At 37.6% G+C, this 20,940-nt stretch overlaps 1 protein-coding gene across 5 annotated transcripts in view; it reads left to right on the top strand.

Annotated features, from left to right (window-relative positions):
• The window catches only part of ate1 (arginyltransferase 1), a 59,608-nt gene that overhangs the window by 15,715 nt on the left and 22,953 nt on the right, over positions 1-20,940 (top strand). For 2 of the 5 annotated variants that reach the window (XM_032553416.1, XM_032553418.1), the window contains exons 7-10: positions 681-809; positions 8,973-9,005; positions 14,563-14,744; positions 19,420-19,519. In XM_032553416.1, coding sequence (XP_032409307.1) covers positions 681-809; positions 8,973-9,005; positions 14,563-14,744; positions 19,420-19,519 — 444 coding nt within the window. Of the gene's footprint in view, positions 1-680; positions 810-2,696; positions 2,826-8,972; positions 9,006-14,562; positions 14,745-19,419; positions 19,520-20,940 lie in introns of all 5 variants that reach the window. The other 3 variants (XM_032553420.1, XM_032553417.1, XM_032553419.1) reach the window with 3 other exon arrangements.

Here is a 20,940-nt window from a genome sequence, read left to right as displayed (position 1 = left end):
TCATGTAACTGAGTTTGTCCTGACAGTCCAAATAGAGAGACTGTATTGGCGTTTAATGCTATGTAAACATTGTACTTATTCTCTTAAGTTCTATCTGCCCACAATTAAATGGAAATGGAAATGTTTATGCTTATGCGTTTGGTAGTTGGTTTTAACCAAAACAACTTAAAAATGAGGAAATGTATAAAACTACATCAAAAGCTGATTAATCAATGAGTTGTTGTAAAACAGAAAGTTAACACACTAATGATGGAATAACACTTCAGTGAGCTGTTCTTAAGGGAAACTCTATTAGAAATATTAAGATATGTGTTGGCATAAAAATCAGATTTTGTCAGAAATGCACAGCAAAAATCCTTCATGTTACCCCATAGAAAATATGTAATGCTCTAGAATTTAAAGAGGGGGTTGCTTTCTTTTTACAATGACTGTACAAAAAACAATTACATTGCAATTTTCTACTTTGAATATGAAATGCTTTAATTCCACATTGCAAATGTTGAATTAGCTATAAAAGATGTGCTAAGTCTGCTACCTGTAACTGTTCATTCAAACTTTCCCTTCTTTTTTATTTTTGCTTTTCCTTTATTGCCTTTTAATAACCTCTTATGTTTTTTTTTCATCACTCTTTATTTCTCTGTGTGGAAGTTAACCCTTGTCTGCTGATATTCTTTTTGAAGGTGAGGCTAGTGCGCTCCAATCCCCCTAGCCAGCAGTTCAAAGCCTCTTTCGACGCCTCCTACCAGGTGTACAAACTCTACCAGATGGCCATTCACAAGGATCCTCCTGACAAACCCTCCGAGAGCCAGGTCAGCGGGTGGTGGGCATAGGTCAACCCTCATCTACCCAGAGATGGAGGGACAGAGAGGGTTTGACAGTTTCAGCAATACATTTGAATCTCCTCTCTAGATTTATCTTTTGGTATTAACAGATTAGAAGTTCAGACCCGTCAAATTATCAAAATGTAAATGTTTGATTTAAATTTGAAAAGGTGAAATCGGCAAAATTAAAAAACCTTTTCTAGAAATTCTAATTGAAAAATAATTTTTTTTTGTGAGAGGAAAGACAATTTTTAGGGGAAAAATAACCTGAACACAAGAAACAGTTTTTAAATGTGGATTTTTCTAATAGGAAAAAAAAGCTATCCAAGCCAACCTTGCCCAATGTAAAAGTATAGTAAATCCCCTTGTTAATTCACAAATTCAGTTGCCCACAAAAGCTGAGCTCAAATTCATTTACCACACCCACTGCCTGCCCTGCAGATTTGCCAGGACTCTTTTGGAAAAAGAGGTTTTTAACCTCTAAAGGACTTTCCTGGTTAAATAAAGTTTAAATAAAAATAAAACGAAAAGAATCGAGAAACAAACAACATAAAGTTTAAGGAAATTCAAGAAGTGATAAGATATTATTTGACATGTGGAAAGGATTACAAAGCAGTTAAGAAGACGAGACTCCAGAAAACAGTTGAACATTAAACAATGTGTATATCAGGACTTCTCAAAATTACTCCAACAACATATCAACGCCTCATGCAGGAGGTCACATGTAAACTTGGAACAACATCTAAAGCTCTGCAGGCTTCACTTGCCTCCATTAAAATAAGCATTCATGATTCAACAACAATAAAGAGACCAAAAATAGCATCCATTGGAGAGTTCCAAGGTGTAGGTGCTTCAGGTTCTTCAGGACCTGGATGATTTGTAGTAATTGATGAATTTATGAATTGGTTTTAGGTTATGCAGCATGACGGTGATCCACAGTGCACCAGCTAGACCAAATATTGAAAGGATTTGGAGTGACCTAGTTAAAGTTTTGACTGAAATCTGATAGAGATGCGGCAGCATGCCCTTAAGCAGGCTGTTCCAGCTCAAGCAGCTTTAACAGGGGCTGAATTTAAACACTGTAAATGAGAATTGGCCAAAATTCCTCTACTGCCATATAAAAACAAATTGCCATTTATTACAAACCAGGGGGTGGCCCTTGCAGCTAATGTTTAGCGGGGAAGTTAGTTGTTCACACACAGCCAAGTTGGTTTGGATATATTTTTTTACTCAATAAATTAAATAATATTTTTAACTACAAAAAAAGTCTTTGTTGAGAGTGGTGTTTGTCTAAATCTGTTTCTGTATGAGGGTAGTAACTTAAAAACTCTTAACCTTTGTGCCTTTATTTAATAGTCCTTTGTATCCAAATTACAATCAGGTTTTAATTTCTTTCCGAGTGCATCTACACTTACCCTGATGTTTTTTGATGGTCATTATGGGGGTCTCTGGTATTAAAGAAGAGAATGTTTCAGTCTGTCCGCAGTGATCTCTCCAAAAATTTCTGCTGTCCTGGACCGACACCATATTGCGTCGCGGGTTTCTTCGAGCGATTTGAGTGAAAAACTGAGTAGTGCACTAGCCTCATCCTCAAGTTTCTCATCAGTCTCTTAGAATTTGATTTCAAGCTTCTGTAGAAGTTTGCCTTGTGCAAAACTTGCTAACTAAAATAAGTCTAACTGCATTACCACCTTGCTCAATCACTAACACATTGTTGCATATCTAACGATGCCAAAGCTTGCTAACTGAGCATCCCTTCATCCTTGTTTGTTTGTTTTGTAACGTCTTTCTTTACTGTTCGTCTTCAAATTTATTGTCAATCCTCATAAACCCCAATTCCCTCCACCTTGTCTCCTCCACGCCTTGTGCTTGAAGGTGAGGCTAGTGCCGGTGAACTTTGAGGACTCCCAGTTCTCTGCGTCGTATCAACAATCGGCGGCGCTGTACGCCCGCTACCAGATGGCCATTCATGGTGATGACCCAAGTGAATGTAGAGAGAGTGAGGTACTGCATGATTAATATCCCTCACCTAATTGGAGGTTACTGTGGATGCTTCTAACAGTATCCTGCTACCTTATTTTTATTTTCACTTGTATTTCATTGTAGATTGTTGGTATAAACAGGCACTTTAATTAGGTCCATCTATGTACAGAATTATGTTCGTCATGAAAAGTTCAGTCTGTGCTGACAAGATGGTAAGAAGAAGGTTAGAGACTTTACCTTCAGCACTTTCTTGCAGATATCACACCATAAAAATGTTTACAAACCAATTAATTTATTAATCTCTTAATCTTGAAACATACTTTTTACATCAGCCAATTTATTATTAAAATGGTATTTAAAAAATCCCTATGTTTGGTATAGGAGTTAGTTCTGAGATAGGCATGGAAGCAGGTTGGTTTTGTGTCTGGTGAATAACTTTTAGGTTGATTTGGCCTGAGGTATGGTAGAGTTCCACATAATCATCCTTTGTTGCCTTTGTATGCATGACCTTCTTAGGATGTTTTTTTTTTTTTCCAGTTTTTGTCTCGGTAAGGTTTATCAATTTCCACATGTCTAAGTTTGTGATGGTAGGAGAATAATGGCTTTTTCAGCATCATTCTAGAACAACCAGTTGGTATGTAAATATATTCTAATGGTTGCTATGAACACCATAGTTTTTTTTATATGAATATTTTTTTACTGTCTTTACCATCCTACTGTCTTTATAAGACATTGATTATTTATTAATAGTTTATGCTGATATGAGTTCCTAAAAACTTCAAAGTTTAAATTAGAAAAATGTTTCAGTTTCATTTAATTTGACGGGATTTTCAGTTGAACTAATAATTGCAACATATAATATTGTGAAAAATAATAATTTCCTAACATTTGACATTGTCCCCCACTGCAAAAATTTACTCAATCAAAAGTTGCACTTTTCTAAATTCTTTTAGAATTTGGAAAATTCTAAAATTTTATAATTTTAGAATTTTCTAAATTTAGAAAATTCTGATGCTAAGTAAAATCTAAATTTCTGTTGAGACCTATACAAATATTTATCAGGGACAATAAATGTGGCTGTCACTAAATAAACAGTTCAAGCTTCAGTCAACACATTACTAAAGCTTAGATATATAATTAAGACACAGAAAACCATATTGTAACTTATTTAACGTGAAAGTTACAATATAATTTATACAGTGTAAAATTATTCTAAAAGCTTGTCCAAGATTCAGAAATCCCATCCAACATAAGTGGGCCTTTTATCCCTCTAGGGGGGAAAAACAACCTTCTCCACCCTTCTGCCAGCAGGCTGAAGTAAATATACAAAATTCTACAGCTTGTAAAAGTAAGATAATTAATAAATAATGAAGGCTGTCAGATTGGGCAGACCGTGTCAGATTCCTGTCTGGTGCCAAAGCACTAACTCTATTTAAAGGTACTATGTGTGAATAGCTGCAGCTCGATATATATGTAACATAAAGGTGTGGAACTGCATCAGTGACTCTGCTCCCTGGAGGTTTTTTGCACAGATTTTTTTTTTTTTAATTGGTTTTCCACGCTGGATATGTTATGAATATAGAGGTTTGTAAAAGTATGGGGTGAATTATGGTTGGGTTAATTTCGCTTTAAAGAAAACGTATTCTTTTATATGCCACAGGTGTAGCTTTTATAGGGGACTATTCATTCATTCTGTTTACGTACTATTAACCCACTTTCAATGGGACATGTATAGGTTTTAAGGTGTGTTTGCACTGCAGGAATATTTTTCCAAGAATCAGGGTAGTTTTGTAGATTAGTTCTTTTACCCAGTTCCTTCATCTGTAGGAACCAGGTTCGAACTAGGTTAGTGAGGTAAATTTATGACAGAGAATGGCCCTGTTAGGGAGGTTGTATCCAACCAAGGATGGAGTTTTGTGGTGGTACTTTGCTTTGCATTTTTTAGTTCTTGGATATTCCCAGTATTTTGTTTCAGTAATCTCTCATTTTAAGTCTTTGAAAAACTTTTTTTTAAATGCAATACGAGTAACTGGTTGCTTTGCAAATGCAGCATTTAAAGCTACTCACTCAAGTTGGGAATAATTGTTTCGAAGTGTTTGCATTCCAATATGTCAATAATATAAGCTAGTATTAGTGAAAATATTGAATAAATCAATTAAATGATGTGTGGACTTCTAATTACTCCGTGGAGGTGAGGAACGTAAACTATATCAAAGTCATTTTTAGAAATCTCAAATGTTGCTGTTGGAATATTTTTATAAGTCTATGTTTTTGATTATGAAATAAGTTTTAAGTAAATAGAAGCAACAAATGCTGCTGCAAGTGCATGCATGTGTTTTGTTGTTCTTTGGGATGTGTTTTGCATGTTAATACAAATCTGATGCTGCTTTCCTAAGGTCACTGCAGAAATGGTAAAGGCAGAGCTTCAGATTTGTGTTTGCAAGTCTTCCTGCTGTAAAACTGGAATGTAACAAATAAGACGGACTAAAACAAAACAGACTGTAAGAATAAAATGCTGGCTTAACATGCAAACCTGCTGTTTTTCTGTTTGAGCTCTGTTATTAATTTGTACAGTTTGATCCGTTATGGTTGCCACGCAAAGAGATTTTTTTTCTTTTTTTTTTTACAATGTTTTACAAAATCTACAGATTTTATTTTTTGACTCATCAAAGTCCAATTTTTCCTTTTTTTTTGAGATGGAGAGCTTATCAGGATTTGTACGCAGTCTGGAAAATGATAGAAATGTTTCACAGTTTTTTTGGTTTGCTTTTATTCACAAGTAAAGTGGATAAATAAATCAAATATCTGCCATAGTTTTGGATTTTCAGTCTTGTTAAAATAGTCAGAGAATTCTGGTTATTGGAGTCTGGAAAAGTTGGCATAAAACAAGTCTTTATATTTTCCGCAATGCCTTTTGATAACCGCTCAGTCCTCTTCTTGCTTGCTTAGTATTTATTGTAGAATTGGTCTCATTTTGTACAACGTTTTGGTTACAATTAATATGGTTCTGGGCCAGTCGACAATAAAAAAACTATGTGTTCATGCTGAGTGAAGTTAACCCTACCCAAAAGTTTTCAATCTTTAGAGATTATAAGATCCTAACAGGGGGAAGTGCTTTGTTTGTATAAGGATGTATGCATTTCCTGGCAAAGCATGATTGGAAAATAGCCAAAAAAATTTCCTCTTCATCTAATTTTAGTTTCCTGACAGAATTGAAGCACATACCAGCAATTATTTAGATAGTCATGCATGCACACATTAAGGCAAACAGTAAGTTGCTTATTGGTCTTAACTGTTTCACTGAGCCGTGACTTTCAGTACCTGCACATGTGGGAATCATTGTCAGAAAAACAAATCCTGCTACATCTGCATTTGATGTAAACAAAAACTCCTGAAATAATGCCTGGTGAGGATTTGGAAAAATTAGTAAAATAACTATTTGCAACATCTTGGTGCACAATAAGGACATTCAGCAGAACTCAGCAACCAAGTTTCCACTGTAACTCTACACTGGTTTGTTTTTACCACGCTGAGCTTTGCATGATATTACAAGTCTCTGTAACTTATTTGTATATACGTTAAGCAAAGCTGTAACCAAAGAGAACAAAATATTAACAAATTGTACTGGCATAACTAGTTGTTCTACTTATGCCTGTACATAACTGGTACAGGCATATTGTCACTTATAAGTGCAGCAGTTTGACTGTACAAAGATCACGCTGATGAGAGAGGTTGAAGTAGCAATTAGGCTGAAGCAGATGTGTTTGTTTAAATGTACTGTATGTGTGCAAGAACACAACCGTGTGTGCTTGCAATGGCTGCTTGCAAGCTTTAATTGTACACAGATGGGTGTTTACTGTAAGAAAGGGAGAGTTGAGAAGGAAGAGATGGACTCCATGTGTGGATGCACATGAGGATGTTCCATCTGCAGCTTCATGGATTTACTCTGTATCTGATCAGAGAAAAAAAGGTGGTGCTATTAAAGTTATGCAGAAATCCTTCTTTTCTTCCTCCATGCCAGTTGACTTTGCCTTTGCATAAACTTCATATCTTGCAGTGACTGTGACGGTGTAGATTTGCATATCTGGGTTAACCTTGCAAGTGGTATAAGGAGGAGGAGGAGGAGAGACTGAGAAAACGTGTTCAGAGCTGAGGCACATTCCACGTATCCATTTGGATGCATTAAAAGTTTTAAATGCATAGTTAACGTTTAGGCTGTGGCTTACTAAACGGTACAGTATTCAACCACAAATTATTTTTTGGTATTTCTGTCTCACTCACACACATACAGCAGCCATTAATTTTGCAAGGCCCCAATAAATGATGTCATCTAATAACTGCAGCTGTTTTTCTGTTGGTAAACCAGCCTTTTTCCCCCCAGTTTTAACAAATGTTTTGTTTGTGCCTTTCAGCTATACTGCACATTGGAAGTTTTACAGTTAGTAATTTGACTGGCAGAGCGAGGAGTGGAAAATTGCACTTTACTTGCATCTTGATGAGGTCTTCTGCACACCAGCAAAGCTGACTCAATAGAATTAGTTTCCACATTTCAAAAAGTAGTTGTTTGGAGCATGTTTTTTATTAGACTTGTATGCACATTATCAAAGCACCAGTTAATTCCATTGTTTAATAATGTGACAAATATGCCAATTACTTTTCATGGATGACATATTTGGTAAATTAATGTACAGCAAATTCAGATTATAATCATATTTGTCTTATATTTAAGCAGTCTTTCATTTGTTGTCTTTTTAATGTGGTACACATTGAAGTTGCGTGTAAAGGCACTGTGTAGCATTTTTAGTTTCATCTTTGCTTCTCACACTTTAAATGGCTTTCAAAACTTACATTTAAGGTGAGAGGATTTAGTTTGTTGTGATTTGTAGTTTGCGCCTGTAGAGTTTAGAATAGTCAAAGTGTATTGTTGTAGTTTTGGAAATATTCCAGCTATAAAAAAAAGTTGACATACAGTATTCTTGCAGTATCTGGCACAACAGGAGACTTAAACCTGTTTAGTGATTAGTTTATCTAATGATGGCTTGACCTCTTGGGTTCACTCATGTATAGAACATTGAAGTTGCAGCCCAAGATAATTTAGGGCTATTAGTTGTGGATAAAGAAACAAGCTAGCAGTGGCACAAAAAGACACTCAGTCTTGACAAAGTTGCACACTTAATTTTCCAATTACTACATGCATATGAAGTAGCAATATCTAAATTTGTGCAAAATGTGCTTCATTCCTTCATGTATGGACCAATGTCAAATGATTTAAAACTGTGACAATAGCATAAGCTCTTAGCAGTAACTAATAAAGTTTGTTTAATGTCATTGGTGCTCACAACAGCTGTGGCCAACAAATGGAGGAACGTTCTCTCTTTTGGAAGAGTTGGGGATTTTGGCAGTACATAAACTTAGTCATTATGTAACCTCTTAGTGTGTGAAACAGCTTTGGACAATATGAAACCCAGCATAAATTATGCCTCCTGTTTTAAAACTCTTATCTGCAGCCTTTGTGTCTGTGTGTTTTATATTTTTATTGTTGTTTTTGTGAGACCTGCGCAACACACATCAAACTTTAGATTATGAAAATAAGCAAATAAGAGTCACGTACGTGTTTGTGAAATGGAGTGCGACAGTATAAAAGTGAAAACTGTCCATCACTGCTATATTTCTAGTTTTGGAACGGATAATCTTGAAGGAGGCAGAATTTGTTTTCCTGCCCAAAGGCCAACACTACTGTAAACACACCACTCTCAATTCCTCAGCTAAAAAGAAGTACAGGAAATATTATAGATAATAGACCAAAGATGCTTATTTCCAAACACAGAGACCCCCACTGTAATTGATATCTGCTGTGCGTTTTAACGTACGTTGAGAGATGGATTTCTGACGTTGGCAGCGCTGCTTATTTTAGCTGTCATTGTGTCCTCTCCTAGACTGCAAGCCTTGGCCGAAAGGGTAAATGTTTTCATTTGTGTAAATAAAGGCTTCTTTTATGCCTGTACAGAATGGAAGGTTCTGTGATGGCTAAGCCAGGAGAAAATGGAAACGGATAAACAATATAAGACGGCAAAGGAGATGTGTATGGTTTTCATTTGTGCCTATTGAAAAGAGTTGGTGACCCAGAAAACTAACAGTTTCTATCTTCTCTCTCCGTTCCCTCCACAGTTCCGGAGATTTCTTTGTGATTCACCACTAGAGGTATGTATTTTCTTTAACTTGTTGACAGTTAAACAAAACCTTTTTCAAAATGTTTGTGTTTGTCCATATACGTTATCTGGAAGGATTTGCTCCAAGATTAAAGACTTTTTATGGTCTTACAAATCTCAATTAAAAACAGAAATATCCTAATGAAAACAACTGTTCACCAGTTTTCCTGGTCTACCACATACTGTATGTTCCCTTTGCTCGCTCTCCGCCAATGATCCTTCAGCTGGATTGAGTGGGGTTAAGATATTCAAGAAGGGGATTCTTTTGCATATTTGGGGGGTTACTTTAGTCTCACCTAAGTAGAGGGGGGAAGGAAAACTGAGAAATGTGGTCTCCAGATTGCACAAGTACTACTGCACTCAACTTGAGGACCTCAGAGCAGATTTTGCTCTTTTACAGAAAGAGCAGAATCACTACCATACCACTACCATTACGTTATATTGTGAGACATAAATTATGAAGAAATGCATCAATTTTTATGGCCATCAGTTTCAAGCCTTACATTGCCAGTGAGAATTTTACATACACTCATACAGTTGACCTGTTCACAGTTCAGTATTCTTAGATTTTTCTGTGAAACATAGCTCCAATTTAGTTTCTGAAGTTGGCCTATTTGCAGATGTTTTCATAGAGCATATTTAAAGTATTTGAAAGAAAATGGAGCTTGAGGAGCTGAAATACCTTGCCAAAATGCAATGGCATTTCGTGTGCATTGTCGGTATCCCCAAGAGCGGAGATAAGGAAGTCCATGGATGTTAGCTTCTGGTGTAGTGTTAAGACATTTTCGACTGTCTATATTAATGCATTTTAAGGTATATTTGTAGTTTGAACTATTAAAATAGGCAGTTATTAGCATTCCTATTTGGGGGTCTCAAGTATATGAGGATTTTAGCCAAAAATGTTATAGTTGGAAATACTAGCAGTCTACTGTAGTCAGCAAGAAGATAATATTAATTTAGGGCTTTTGAAGACGCATTTTAATTCTTCTTCTCCCTGTGTCTGTGGAATTAATATACCACAGACAACTTTAATTACTTTTAAAAATTTTAATTGAGTCTAAAACTTTGAGTTTATGATGAATTTTCTCTAATCCAAAGAGACAAAGTATAAACACACCCTCAAAGATACACACCCAACTCGCATACTTATATGAATATCATTTAGCAAGTTGCAGAGTAACCAGACAAAAATGGTAGCAATCACCAACCCTCTAGCATAATTTTTTGGGGTATTTGACAAGAATTGGTCGAGTTCATTGAAATTGTTAGGTTTTCTTAGCCAGTATTTTTATCATGGCCTATAAATTTTCAACAATTTTGAAGTCAGGGCTGTGTGAAGGTTACTCTAAAAACTTGATGTCAACATGCTCTATCCTTTCTTAAACCAGTTTTTGTGTGTTTGAGATAAATGTCCTACTGGAACACTCAATTGTGTCCAAGTTTCAACCATGTAACTGCTTGTGTAACGGGATGTTGAAGAATTTGGAGGTAGTCCCTCCATCATTATTCTGTTTTCTTTATGCAGTTAATCATAACCATTGGCAGTGAAACACAACCTCAGCATAATGCAACCATCACTATTTTTGACAGTTTGTGCAATGTTTTTACATTTGAAAGTCTTACCTCAATTCTTTCAAATATACTTGTAATTGTGACCAAGAAGCTCAATCTTTACGCACCAAAAAGATCCCATGTCTGCTTCTAAGGTCAATTTATGATTAAAATCTTACTTGTTTTAAAAGGTAGCTATTTAGATTATTTAAAATAAATGAAAATTACTAAAAGGCACTTAGTTTTAAGCTTCTGTGTTTTCACTGCGGGATATGAACACACCACAGACCCGGTGAGCTCCGTCATTGAGAAACACCAGTGGCCCTGTTGGGTCAGGACAATTACAGCAACAATTAGACCCCAAGACGGGTACTTATTGGAGCCACTTTAATGGGTTTGACGTCCAGAAGCACATTCAAACAGACGGACACAAACACAGTCACTCCGTTTTGTCCCGTGTGGCTCCTCAGGTCTTCACTAATGAACATCATTAGTGTTTATAGGAAACAAGCTTTTATCACCTCGTCAAAGCTGGCGACCAGGCACTCTGAATTACACAGTTCAGCACACATACGTATACGTGTTCACGCAGTGGCACGCTGCCTAACACATTTTTCTGCCTGGACTGTCTCTTCCCTTCCAAATGGCCATCTCCTTTTCATTTTGCCTCCTCTTGCACAACTTGGTTTTATTACTTTCGATGATCTCCTTCTCTGTCTCCTCCTGTTCCTCTCCAAGTGTTGAGTTATCATGCATAAAAATCTGCACTGTTCTGCGTGTTGTTCTCCATCTGTCTCTAATCTGAGAGCTATTAGAGCACACACACATACACACAGACTCTCTCCACATGGACCTCCAAACCGTGTGGTTTAGCTCACATGTAAACCTGCATCTCTAAAGTGTTTGGAAAAACTGCATAGCTACAAATGCAGCTGCAGCTGTCTGACCTGTGTGTTTATTTGTTGCCGTTTCATTTATTCTGAATTGTAAAGGATTCATGGTAAAATCTAGGTTTTTAACCTCACCTGGATCTTTCCTTCCTCTCTTTTCGCAGCACATTTACATTAGTGCCATGAGAGGAACAGTGGCAACTCTCAAATATAATGAGGAGTAGTCATGCTGAGTTTTGCAAAGCTGGAGGTGGCTTAAATTTTATTAGCTGGACTGAACTCAAACGCCTGCATTATGTGCTCCCTATCCTAAGCTTTTTCTTAATTTGTCTGTCTGAGCTCTTAATACTATGGTTGGTAGATGATTCATCACATTCTTAGTGGTTTGTTCTGTGAGATCCTCTGTTTTTGTGGAACTTTTGTGGGGCCTGGCCTAAAACCCCAGTAAGAAATAAAAGTATTTACTGTATTTGAAGTAAGAAATTAGTTCCACAAGATCTTTGACAAGCATACAGCCACCCTGTATGAAAAATAAAATTAAATATGGAAACATTTGTAAATTATGACCCTACTTTCTGTAACATAAAAATTCAAATATCTAAAAATAAAGTTTTCTTTTTATTGGTTTTATTGGTTGTATGCTTTGACATACTCCATTAAATTTAAACATACAACCTTTTGTGTTTAGCTAAAAATCGCAAACTTTAAAAGCATTCATTTCACTGTTTATTTAGGCATAAAGACCTCTTTAAGTTTTAAACTTTACCTGTGGTTTCTAAACTTTGCATGATCTAAAGTGTTCCAGCTGCCAACAAAGCCATTGTTTACCATACAGCAGGCTGTTCTAAAATTATAAATGTAACTACAACAGCATAGAGACACACAAGACATTCCTAAAACTACAGACAGACCACAATTCTAAAACACTGCAGAAAATCAACATCATTGTTCACAACTTATTCTTCTGTTTGCTAATTCTACTGAAGGAATCCAGTGAAATAGGAGAGAGCTCAAACAAATCACTGATGGGAGATGAGAATTGAGTGAAATTGCATAGGAAGGCGATGGCCAGGTTGCTTGTAGATAAAGATGGAGACGATACTAAGCACTGTAACTGCACAGAGCTGAATTAAATACTATCACTTTCAAAGTTTTTTTAAATTTCATAGTGTTAACTAAACGTTACTTCAGAAACAATCAAAAGGTTGAAACCATCATGGTGTTCACCCACCTCTTCGCTCTGTTCTGCATGCTTTCCACATGTCCTTGTGTTTCGGCCATATGTGAGCGATTTGGGGCTACTGGGAAAGCTGGCAGGTGGTTTGAAGTGTTCAAGGGAATGTTGAGATTGTTGTCACAGTGGCAAGGACATGACCATTAAGCTGTCGTCTGAGGTGGCACACAGGTCAGTCAGATGAGATCTGAAGTGGACGGTGCATGATTCATAATAACATTCAGGCTCAAACACATCATTGTTCACAATGATGGGGTGGGGTACTCCAGGTGAGGTAAAACAAACCATTTTGTGTTATTTTCCATTACTAAGAGCTTGTAAATGACCGAGTGGGGCCTCTGACAAAGACTCCAGTGTTTTTGGAGCAACTGTTGGCTGGAAATAACAAGCTGCTCTATAAACAGATAGTTGTGTCTGACTCTGGTGTGAATGGTGTTATAAAGGTGATCAGACCCGTGTCTGATTTTGAGTGACCGGCTACATCTAAGAAAACCATCAGCTCTGCTGGGACTGTGTATTTCAGTCTATGTGCCTTATTTCTGTTTGGTCAGGTTTAATTTGGTCAGAATGTGGCCCCAGCAGATCCCTGGATTACTCAGCCAGCTCTCTCTGTGTTGTGATAACTGGCAGTGTCTGCCGCTTAACTGCGTCCAGATGAATGTTGGCTCAGGAGCAGGATCCTGTTACTAGTGCACTGAAGAAAGACTTGCACACACACACACACACACACACACACACCCGTACACATACATAAATACTCCAACTTAACATGACTTTTAACCCTAACCCCAAGCCTCTGGTCATAAGCCGTAGGGATAAAAGCGCAAAAGTAGTTTGATTGAAAAACCCAGCATGCAGATTCTTATGAAAAACAGTGTGTCTGTGAAAAACATAAGCATTTCGTTAATAGGATAGACTCGAACTCGTGGGTGCACACCTACACCCACATTCTTCGGTGCCACATGGAATGAGCGGACGCAGATATATAGTAGAAAGCTTGGCAGCATGCCACAACCGCTTGGTGGAATGGGTTTTGCTCACGCAGGTTCTTTTATTAAAAAGTCCTCTCCTGGAGAGTTTCTGTGGTCAGTCCTTCACGTCACCCAGCCTCAACCCCTCCTTGCTCCAGCTTTCACTCCACATTTGGGAACCATTAGCAGGCTAAATAGGGGGCTACTGTACACACCCACTCATAATGCACAAGACTTGGCCGAGAAATACAGCAGTTATAATACACCATTATACAGTTGTGTGAATATATATTTAAGATATAACTGGAGCTTTGTTTTTTACATTTTGCTGCATTATAACCACAAAATTCAATGTATTTTGGTGGTTTTAATATAGTGAACATAGACAATGTCAGGGCACATGCAGCTTGTGAATGGCATCATTAAGACCACACCAGGCAGGTCATGTCAAGTTGTGGAAAATTCAAAGTAGAGTTAGGTAGTCAATATCCTAAGCCTTCAATATCTCATTGGAAAGATTATGGCTCAGCTGCAGACATACAAATATGAGCAAAGAGAGCATTAACCAGAGAAGCAACCATGGTAACTCAGGAGGAGCTGCAGAGATTCACAGCTCAGAATGAATTATTTGTAACTTGACAGTTATTGTTACTATTTGCACATTCCTGAACAAGCCACCTGTGAAACATGGTGGCATTTCTATGCTATGTGGATGCTTTTCTTCAGCAAGAACAGGGAAGCTGGTCATGTTGGGTGGAGAAAAATCCTTAAAAACATTTTTTTTTGTTATAAAGGACTGATAGAGGTTCATTGTCTAGCAGGACAGTGACCCTAAATTATTTCCATTAATTTATTCATTTCCTTTGTTCCTGTTTTGTTATTTATTTGTTACTATTTCTACAGGCAGAACATTCTCCAGATGGACCGGAGATGGGATACGGCTCCTTCCACCAACAGTACTGGCTGGATGGACGCATCGTAGCCGTGGGAGTGATTGACATCTTGCCTGCATGTGTGTCTTCTGTCTACCTTTACTACCACCCAGACTTTACATCGCTGTCTTTAGGGTCCTACTCTGCTCTCAGGTCAGTAATTCCTGGGCAACAGAGAGATCTTTGCTTGCGGAGGAAAAACTTAACACTAGCTATTGTAGACGATTAACTTCTTTTGTTGATCTCTCTGCTGCATCTCAGCTGACATTTTTTCTCTTTCTATTTGAGCTGTTGAACTGTTTCCCACATCATAGGCTCTGTTATGCTTTAGGTAAAACAAAAAAGAGGCCCTTTCTTCAGAGTTGATTGGTTGCGGCAGTGCTCTGTTTGTGGTTCAGCTGACGACAGCTCTCTCCTCCAAGCTGAAATATTAGAACGCAATCACACCCTATAGGCACGCACATCCTGCATTTCCTGTAAGATGTAATTCAATAATGTGAGAAAGACTTTTTAAAATATTTATTCTCAGAGGTCGAAGACAGAGGTATGTGTGCGTCATTTTCAGGTGTTGCAGTGTGAGCTTTGGGTGTCTGGGCATAGGTACAGATGTAATCTTGCACTAAATCAGCGCAGCAGAGGTCAAAATATTTGCTGCTGCCTGAATAGAGGGAACTCCCTGGTCATCCTAAGCTCACAGTCTCCCATCACTTATTATTTTAAGAGCCTGAGTCTAAGAGTAACACAGACAGCTCTGTGTGGAGGAGGGAGCCAGCGGGACTGAAATCCTCCCCCTTGTTTACAGACACCAGAGTCCGAGCTTTTGATCTGCTCTGGACACTCGAGTCTGCTTGGCTTACAGACTGTCTACAACCTGCTGCACAGAATTTACATGTTCTCCAAAGCACTTTTTACTAATTAAAGTCTAATTAAGTATGTTCTGGAGGAAGCCCATGTACACACACTCATTCTCTGTTGTCAGCCCACAGCTGACACCACCTCAGAATGAATGTACATTAGTGCTTCATCTGTACATTACAGAGGTTTTTCTGCCTTTTTCTCTGTTTTCTTTAGTTTAGCGGTTTAACACTGATGATTCATCAATCTGATAAAAGCCTCCATCTTTGCCATTGATCTGAGAAGCAGAGTCTGCTCTGTCCCTTCTTTCAGTCAGCCACAGTGTCACATTTCCAGTCTAGTAGATACATAAGTGTGACTTGCTAAAGTATTCATACCACTTTGAACTTTTTAACATTACCACAAATTTGATTGTACTTCATGTGATAGTACAATCACTTCTATCACTATCACTTTTTGTGGCAAAAAGGGAAAATAATTCTAGATTTGCAGTTCTTTGTATATACAAAACTGAAAAGTGTGGTGTGATTTTTACTATTCAGCGCCATGACTAAATATGTTGTTAAACCATCTTTTTGCTGCAGTTACAGCTGGGTCTATTCACAAATTTCTAAGTCTTGGAGAAACCGGTTTGAAATGGATTCATGTCTGAACTTTGATTGGGCCATTCTGACACCTGAATATTCTTTCATTCATACCTTTGCATAGTAACTCTGGCTGTATGTTTAGGGCTGTTCTGCTGGAGGCCAACCTCCAGTTCAGCATAGTGCTGATGCTACCATGCTCCGCAGTCTTATTAGCACATGATGTGCAGTGTTAGGTCTTTCCACCCATAGCATTTTGAATGTATACCAAGCAGTTGAACTTTGGTCTCATCTGATCAGAGAAGCACCTTCTTTATGTTTGCTGTGTCAAATTAATGGCTTAAGGAAATGAAAACGGGACATTTTTTCTTGCCACTCTTTCACAAAGGTCAGATTTGTGGAATGTGTGTCTAATATTTATTCCAGTGGCAGATTCTTCACCTGAGCTGTGGATCTTTGCAGCTACTCCATAATTACCATTGACTGTTTCTGTGTCTGATCCACTTCTTTCCCTCCTTTCAGATTAGGTGGATTTTCAGTAGTGTCATAGTCTTTTCCATTTTCACATGACAGGTTAAGAAGTGCACTGACTGAGAGATGTATTTTACTGAGATTGAATTGTTCTCAGGTGGGCTCTATTTACTAATTAGGCAACATCTTGAAGCAAGTAATTGCACTGAATTTTGTATATAACATCAACCATCCATAACATCAAGTTTTTGGGTAAAAGGGGGTGAAAACTTGTGTAGAATCTGTGCAGTCACAGTAATTGTTATCCAGATGTTGTAATACTGTCTGACTCAGCATTTAAAAATTGCTAAAGGTGTTCATCAAAGAAAATGCTTATTTATCCTGTAATCATATTCTGTGTCAGCTGTGCTCTTGTTCATTTGATCTGTTTTTCTTTTTTTTTTCTTTTTTTTTACATGTAATTCAGTTGTGAAACAGAAGGGGGGGACACTGAGACCTTTCATGTGTACAAGCTTCGCTTGCTATATTCCAGGCCTAATGGACACAGAGAAGAGCAGAAACAAAAAGTCCTTTATTGAAGTTCTTGTGGCATGAAACAATGCTGTGTTTTAAAAGACATGTCATTTTAAAGCAAAATTCACTTTTTAAAACTAAATTTAGAACAGCTTCCATTTGGGCAAAACAACTTTGTGATATACTGACTCCAGTGTAATTACTGATATGTTTATAATAGCCTCTGTGTGCTTTCCAATTCCTCTTTTCTCGCTTTATGATCCAGATTCAGCAAGCAGAAAAATCATATTTTAGAGTTTTCAGAAGGAAATGCTTTTGCATGCACTGCAGATCTGGAGCCAGCTCCTAGTGGTATGCACTGTTTTAGGCCCTTTGTGTGCATATGCACATCAGTATGAGGGAAGCTGTGCAGGAGCAGAGGCCTTGATAATTGGCTTGTGCTGGAGTGTCAGATGGCTGAAGAGGGGATAATGGCAGACTCAAGCTGCTGCCATGGGGCTGGAGGTGGGGGTGTGAAGGCCTCAAGTAAAGGGGGAAACATGGCTTTTTGTGAATGGGCGCCTCCCCTCTCTTGACCCCCCTCCTCTAATTCAGGCCTGCCGGGCCCTTTTGTAGTAAGGGGATGGGAACCCAGGAACCTGGCAGAAAGCGGGTGACCTTCTAGCACCTCGCTCTCTCTGCCTCTCTTCTCCATCCCTTTCTCTTTCTTGACCCTCCTCTTTTATATTCTCCTCCTGCTCTCTTGCTCCCTGTGTCTCCCCCTCCTTTCTCTCTGGCTTCCTTTGTCCCAAGTGTTATTTTTCAGTGCATCTATTTTATTTTAAGGCCTCGTTCTCTGTCTCTTAAGCATCGTAAGAAAAGGGAGCACTCCCCCTTTATTTTAGTGGGTGAAGCACAGAGCACTGGAAGGAAGAGAGAAACAAAAAAGGGAGCAAAAAGAGAAGCTTGAATTTAGGTATGGAAGAGGAGAGGAAATGGCTAAAGGAAAGAGGGAAAAGACTTTGAGTAAAAGGATGCAATTAAGGAGGAAGCTATTGTGGAAAAATAAAGCAGGCAAGACATTTACTGTATTTGAAAGTGGTGCATAAATCCTGCAGGTTCTTAATCTTTATTCTACACACTCTCTTCAGTTCCTTTTCTCCACCTGAGGGGTTAATGCTGGTAGAGGAAAGGCGGTTGTTTTTCCATGATGAGATGAGTCCAAGAAAAGCAATGGGTGTTTACTTCCTGAGCTTTGATAGTGGTCAAAGCTGCTAGAACCACTTCAGTTTTCTAATTTATTCGAATATAAATGCTTCATAGATTAATTTTTAAGAAAATGTAATTTTTCTTTCTTAACAATTGGGGTACATTAAGGTGTACTACAATTAAATGTATTTTTCTTGCTTTTCAAATGTACATAAAAACAATCATGCAGTTATTCATACAGTTTTTTTTTTTACTCGCTTATTTCTACAGAGGCAAATGTTAAGTTGGGTTATATCACACTTGAATATTTATAGCATGAGCTAATTTGCAGTTCATGTCCCTAGTTGGGCTTTTGGTTACATAAAACGCAGCAAATTTTGTTCAAGGTTTAAAATGCAAATATAAACAGTAAAAACAAAACATTCATCAGGATTAATGCAAAGTAAGTTGGTATTAAATTGCCATGAAATTCAATAGAAGATGCTTGTGACTTTTCATGACTTAACATTTGGTCCAGTTTAAGAAACTGTTTCAGATTTAATCAAAATGGAGGCAGTAAAAGTTATAGAAGTTTTAATTTTACAGGTCCACCTGTTGACTCATCATGTAAGGAAGTCTGTTTGTCTCAGAGGGTTTGTACATAAAGCCATCTTACAATTCTCACTTGATACTCCATGTGTTACTGAACCAGTAAGTCAGACCAAAGGTTCATGGAGCACCTGAGGAACTTGTCATAAAAATTATTTAAAATAGTTCGAAGCTTGAAAATTGTAAGAAAATGTCAAAATTTGTTGACAGTGATATGATTCAATAGGCTTCCTAACCAAGATCCAAATCTCTCAATTATATTTCATCTCTTGGAGCTTGATAGTTGCATATGCTTCTTTTGAACAAGAGGTTCAACATTATTTTAAGTGAGACAGAGATCAGGGAATACATGAACATGTGCAGGTAACATCATTTATATATCAACTAAAAATACATGGAACAAGACCTGAGCCTTGGTGTATACCTCCATTTATTTTTTTCTGTTATCTTAATATCATCTGTTAACATTTTCAGGCACAAACATATATGTGGGTCATTTTAATATCGTTCAGAAAATACAATATGCAAAAAATAAAACATTTTGTTTAATAAATTAAGATTAATCTCTGTGCAGCTTTTTCCTGCAAAACTGTTTTTACAAACTCTGTTTTTATGTCTCCCCCTTACAGGGAGATTGCTTTCACAAGGAAACTGCAGAAACAGTCCACCAAGCTGTGCTACTACTACCTGGGCTTCTACGTCCACTCCTGCCCCAAGATGCGCTACAAGGTATCTTACACTAACATGTACACAGTGTTTTCAGAAACTCAAGGCTCCTCACCTCTGAATATGAATCCCTAACTTTTGAACAATTTGTTTCATTTTGTTTTAACCCCCTTATGAAAAGTACATCCTAACATCATAGTCCTCTTTTGTTCACCCCTTCTGGTTTCAGTGACTGTGAGAATCTTTTCTTGCCAAATACATTTCTTAATTAAGAAATTACAAGAGCTATTTCTTTCACTAAAACAACAACAACTGATGTCCATGTTCAGGGAGTATAAACCCATTTATAAAAACAAAAAAGAAACTAAGAGATTAAAATGGGTTGCTTTTTCTGTTACAGTTCTTGTAAAAAGTAATTACTCCCTTGGATGTCTCTTTTTATTGTTGTTACAAATAAATCACGATCAACAAAAATGTTGACTGGATAAATTAGAAATCACTTATTCAATCTTATTTTAGGTTGCATATTTTTATTTGTCATCATTTTTGTAGGAGTCAGTGTCTACTTGGACATTAAATGATTTTTTTTGTATTTATTTTTGTAAAAAAGCCAGATTTTGTTAATCATTACTGATTTGTAAAAGCAACAAAAGGATGAAATATCCAGCAGGGTGAATACATTTGAGGTGCAGACGGGCTCTACGAAGAGCTAATCCACACCACACAACTGTTTTGGGTAAATTGCTTTTTTGTACCAATTAACATACTACTGAACCATTTTTCTCCTCTGAAGCAAACTATTGTAGCTATGTTAAATTTGGTTTTAGTTCCCAAAGAACTGGAACAGTGTGAGACTTTTTCAGCCAAATTTTCTGGGAAAATCCCAAAACTTGACTCAAAATTTTTGACATCGTCATTTAAAACCTGCAATCCATATTTTTATTCAGGGTAGCATTGTTGTACATTATTCAGTTCATCACTATTCATTCCTTTCGCTTTTATTCATTCACACCATCCTCGGTCTCTACGTTAGATGTTCCCAGAGATTGTTCCTGTCCATGGGAGACTGATGTGCTGTTGAAGATTATGGCAAACCGTCATATCTTTTTATCTTTCATCTTGCTTTGGGTTTGCTTCATGCTTTGCTCAATTTCTCAGTTTGACAGTGTGTGCAAGGAATGCACATGAGTGTGTTATGTTTGCGTCTGTGTGTTGAATCTTGATCACAATGTTTGTCTGAGAACTTGCGCTGTTACCACAGCACCTCACCCTCTCACACTGGCACTTACTACCCCTCCCCCATATCTTTTCTTGTATGTTTGTCATTGCAGCGTCTAGCTCACAACCTCCCCACTTCTTCCTATTTTACCCTTGGGGAGGGAACACAGAACAAGGGTGAGAAGGTTGCCCATTTCCCACCTTTAGACTCTCTCTGTCCCACAGAAAAGCACCCACGCTCAAACATGCTCCCAGCAACATGCACA

Source organism: Xiphophorus hellerii, chromosome 22, assembly GCF_003331165.1.
Source record: "Xiphophorus hellerii strain 12219 chromosome 22, Xiphophorus_hellerii-4.1, whole genome shotgun sequence".
In the NCBI taxonomy this organism is placed as follows: Eukaryota; Metazoa; Chordata; class Actinopteri; order Cyprinodontiformes; family Poeciliidae; genus Xiphophorus; species Xiphophorus hellerii.
The sequence above is the reverse complement of the archived record's forward strand: the minus strand, read 5'-3'. Positions and strand labels throughout refer to the sequence as shown.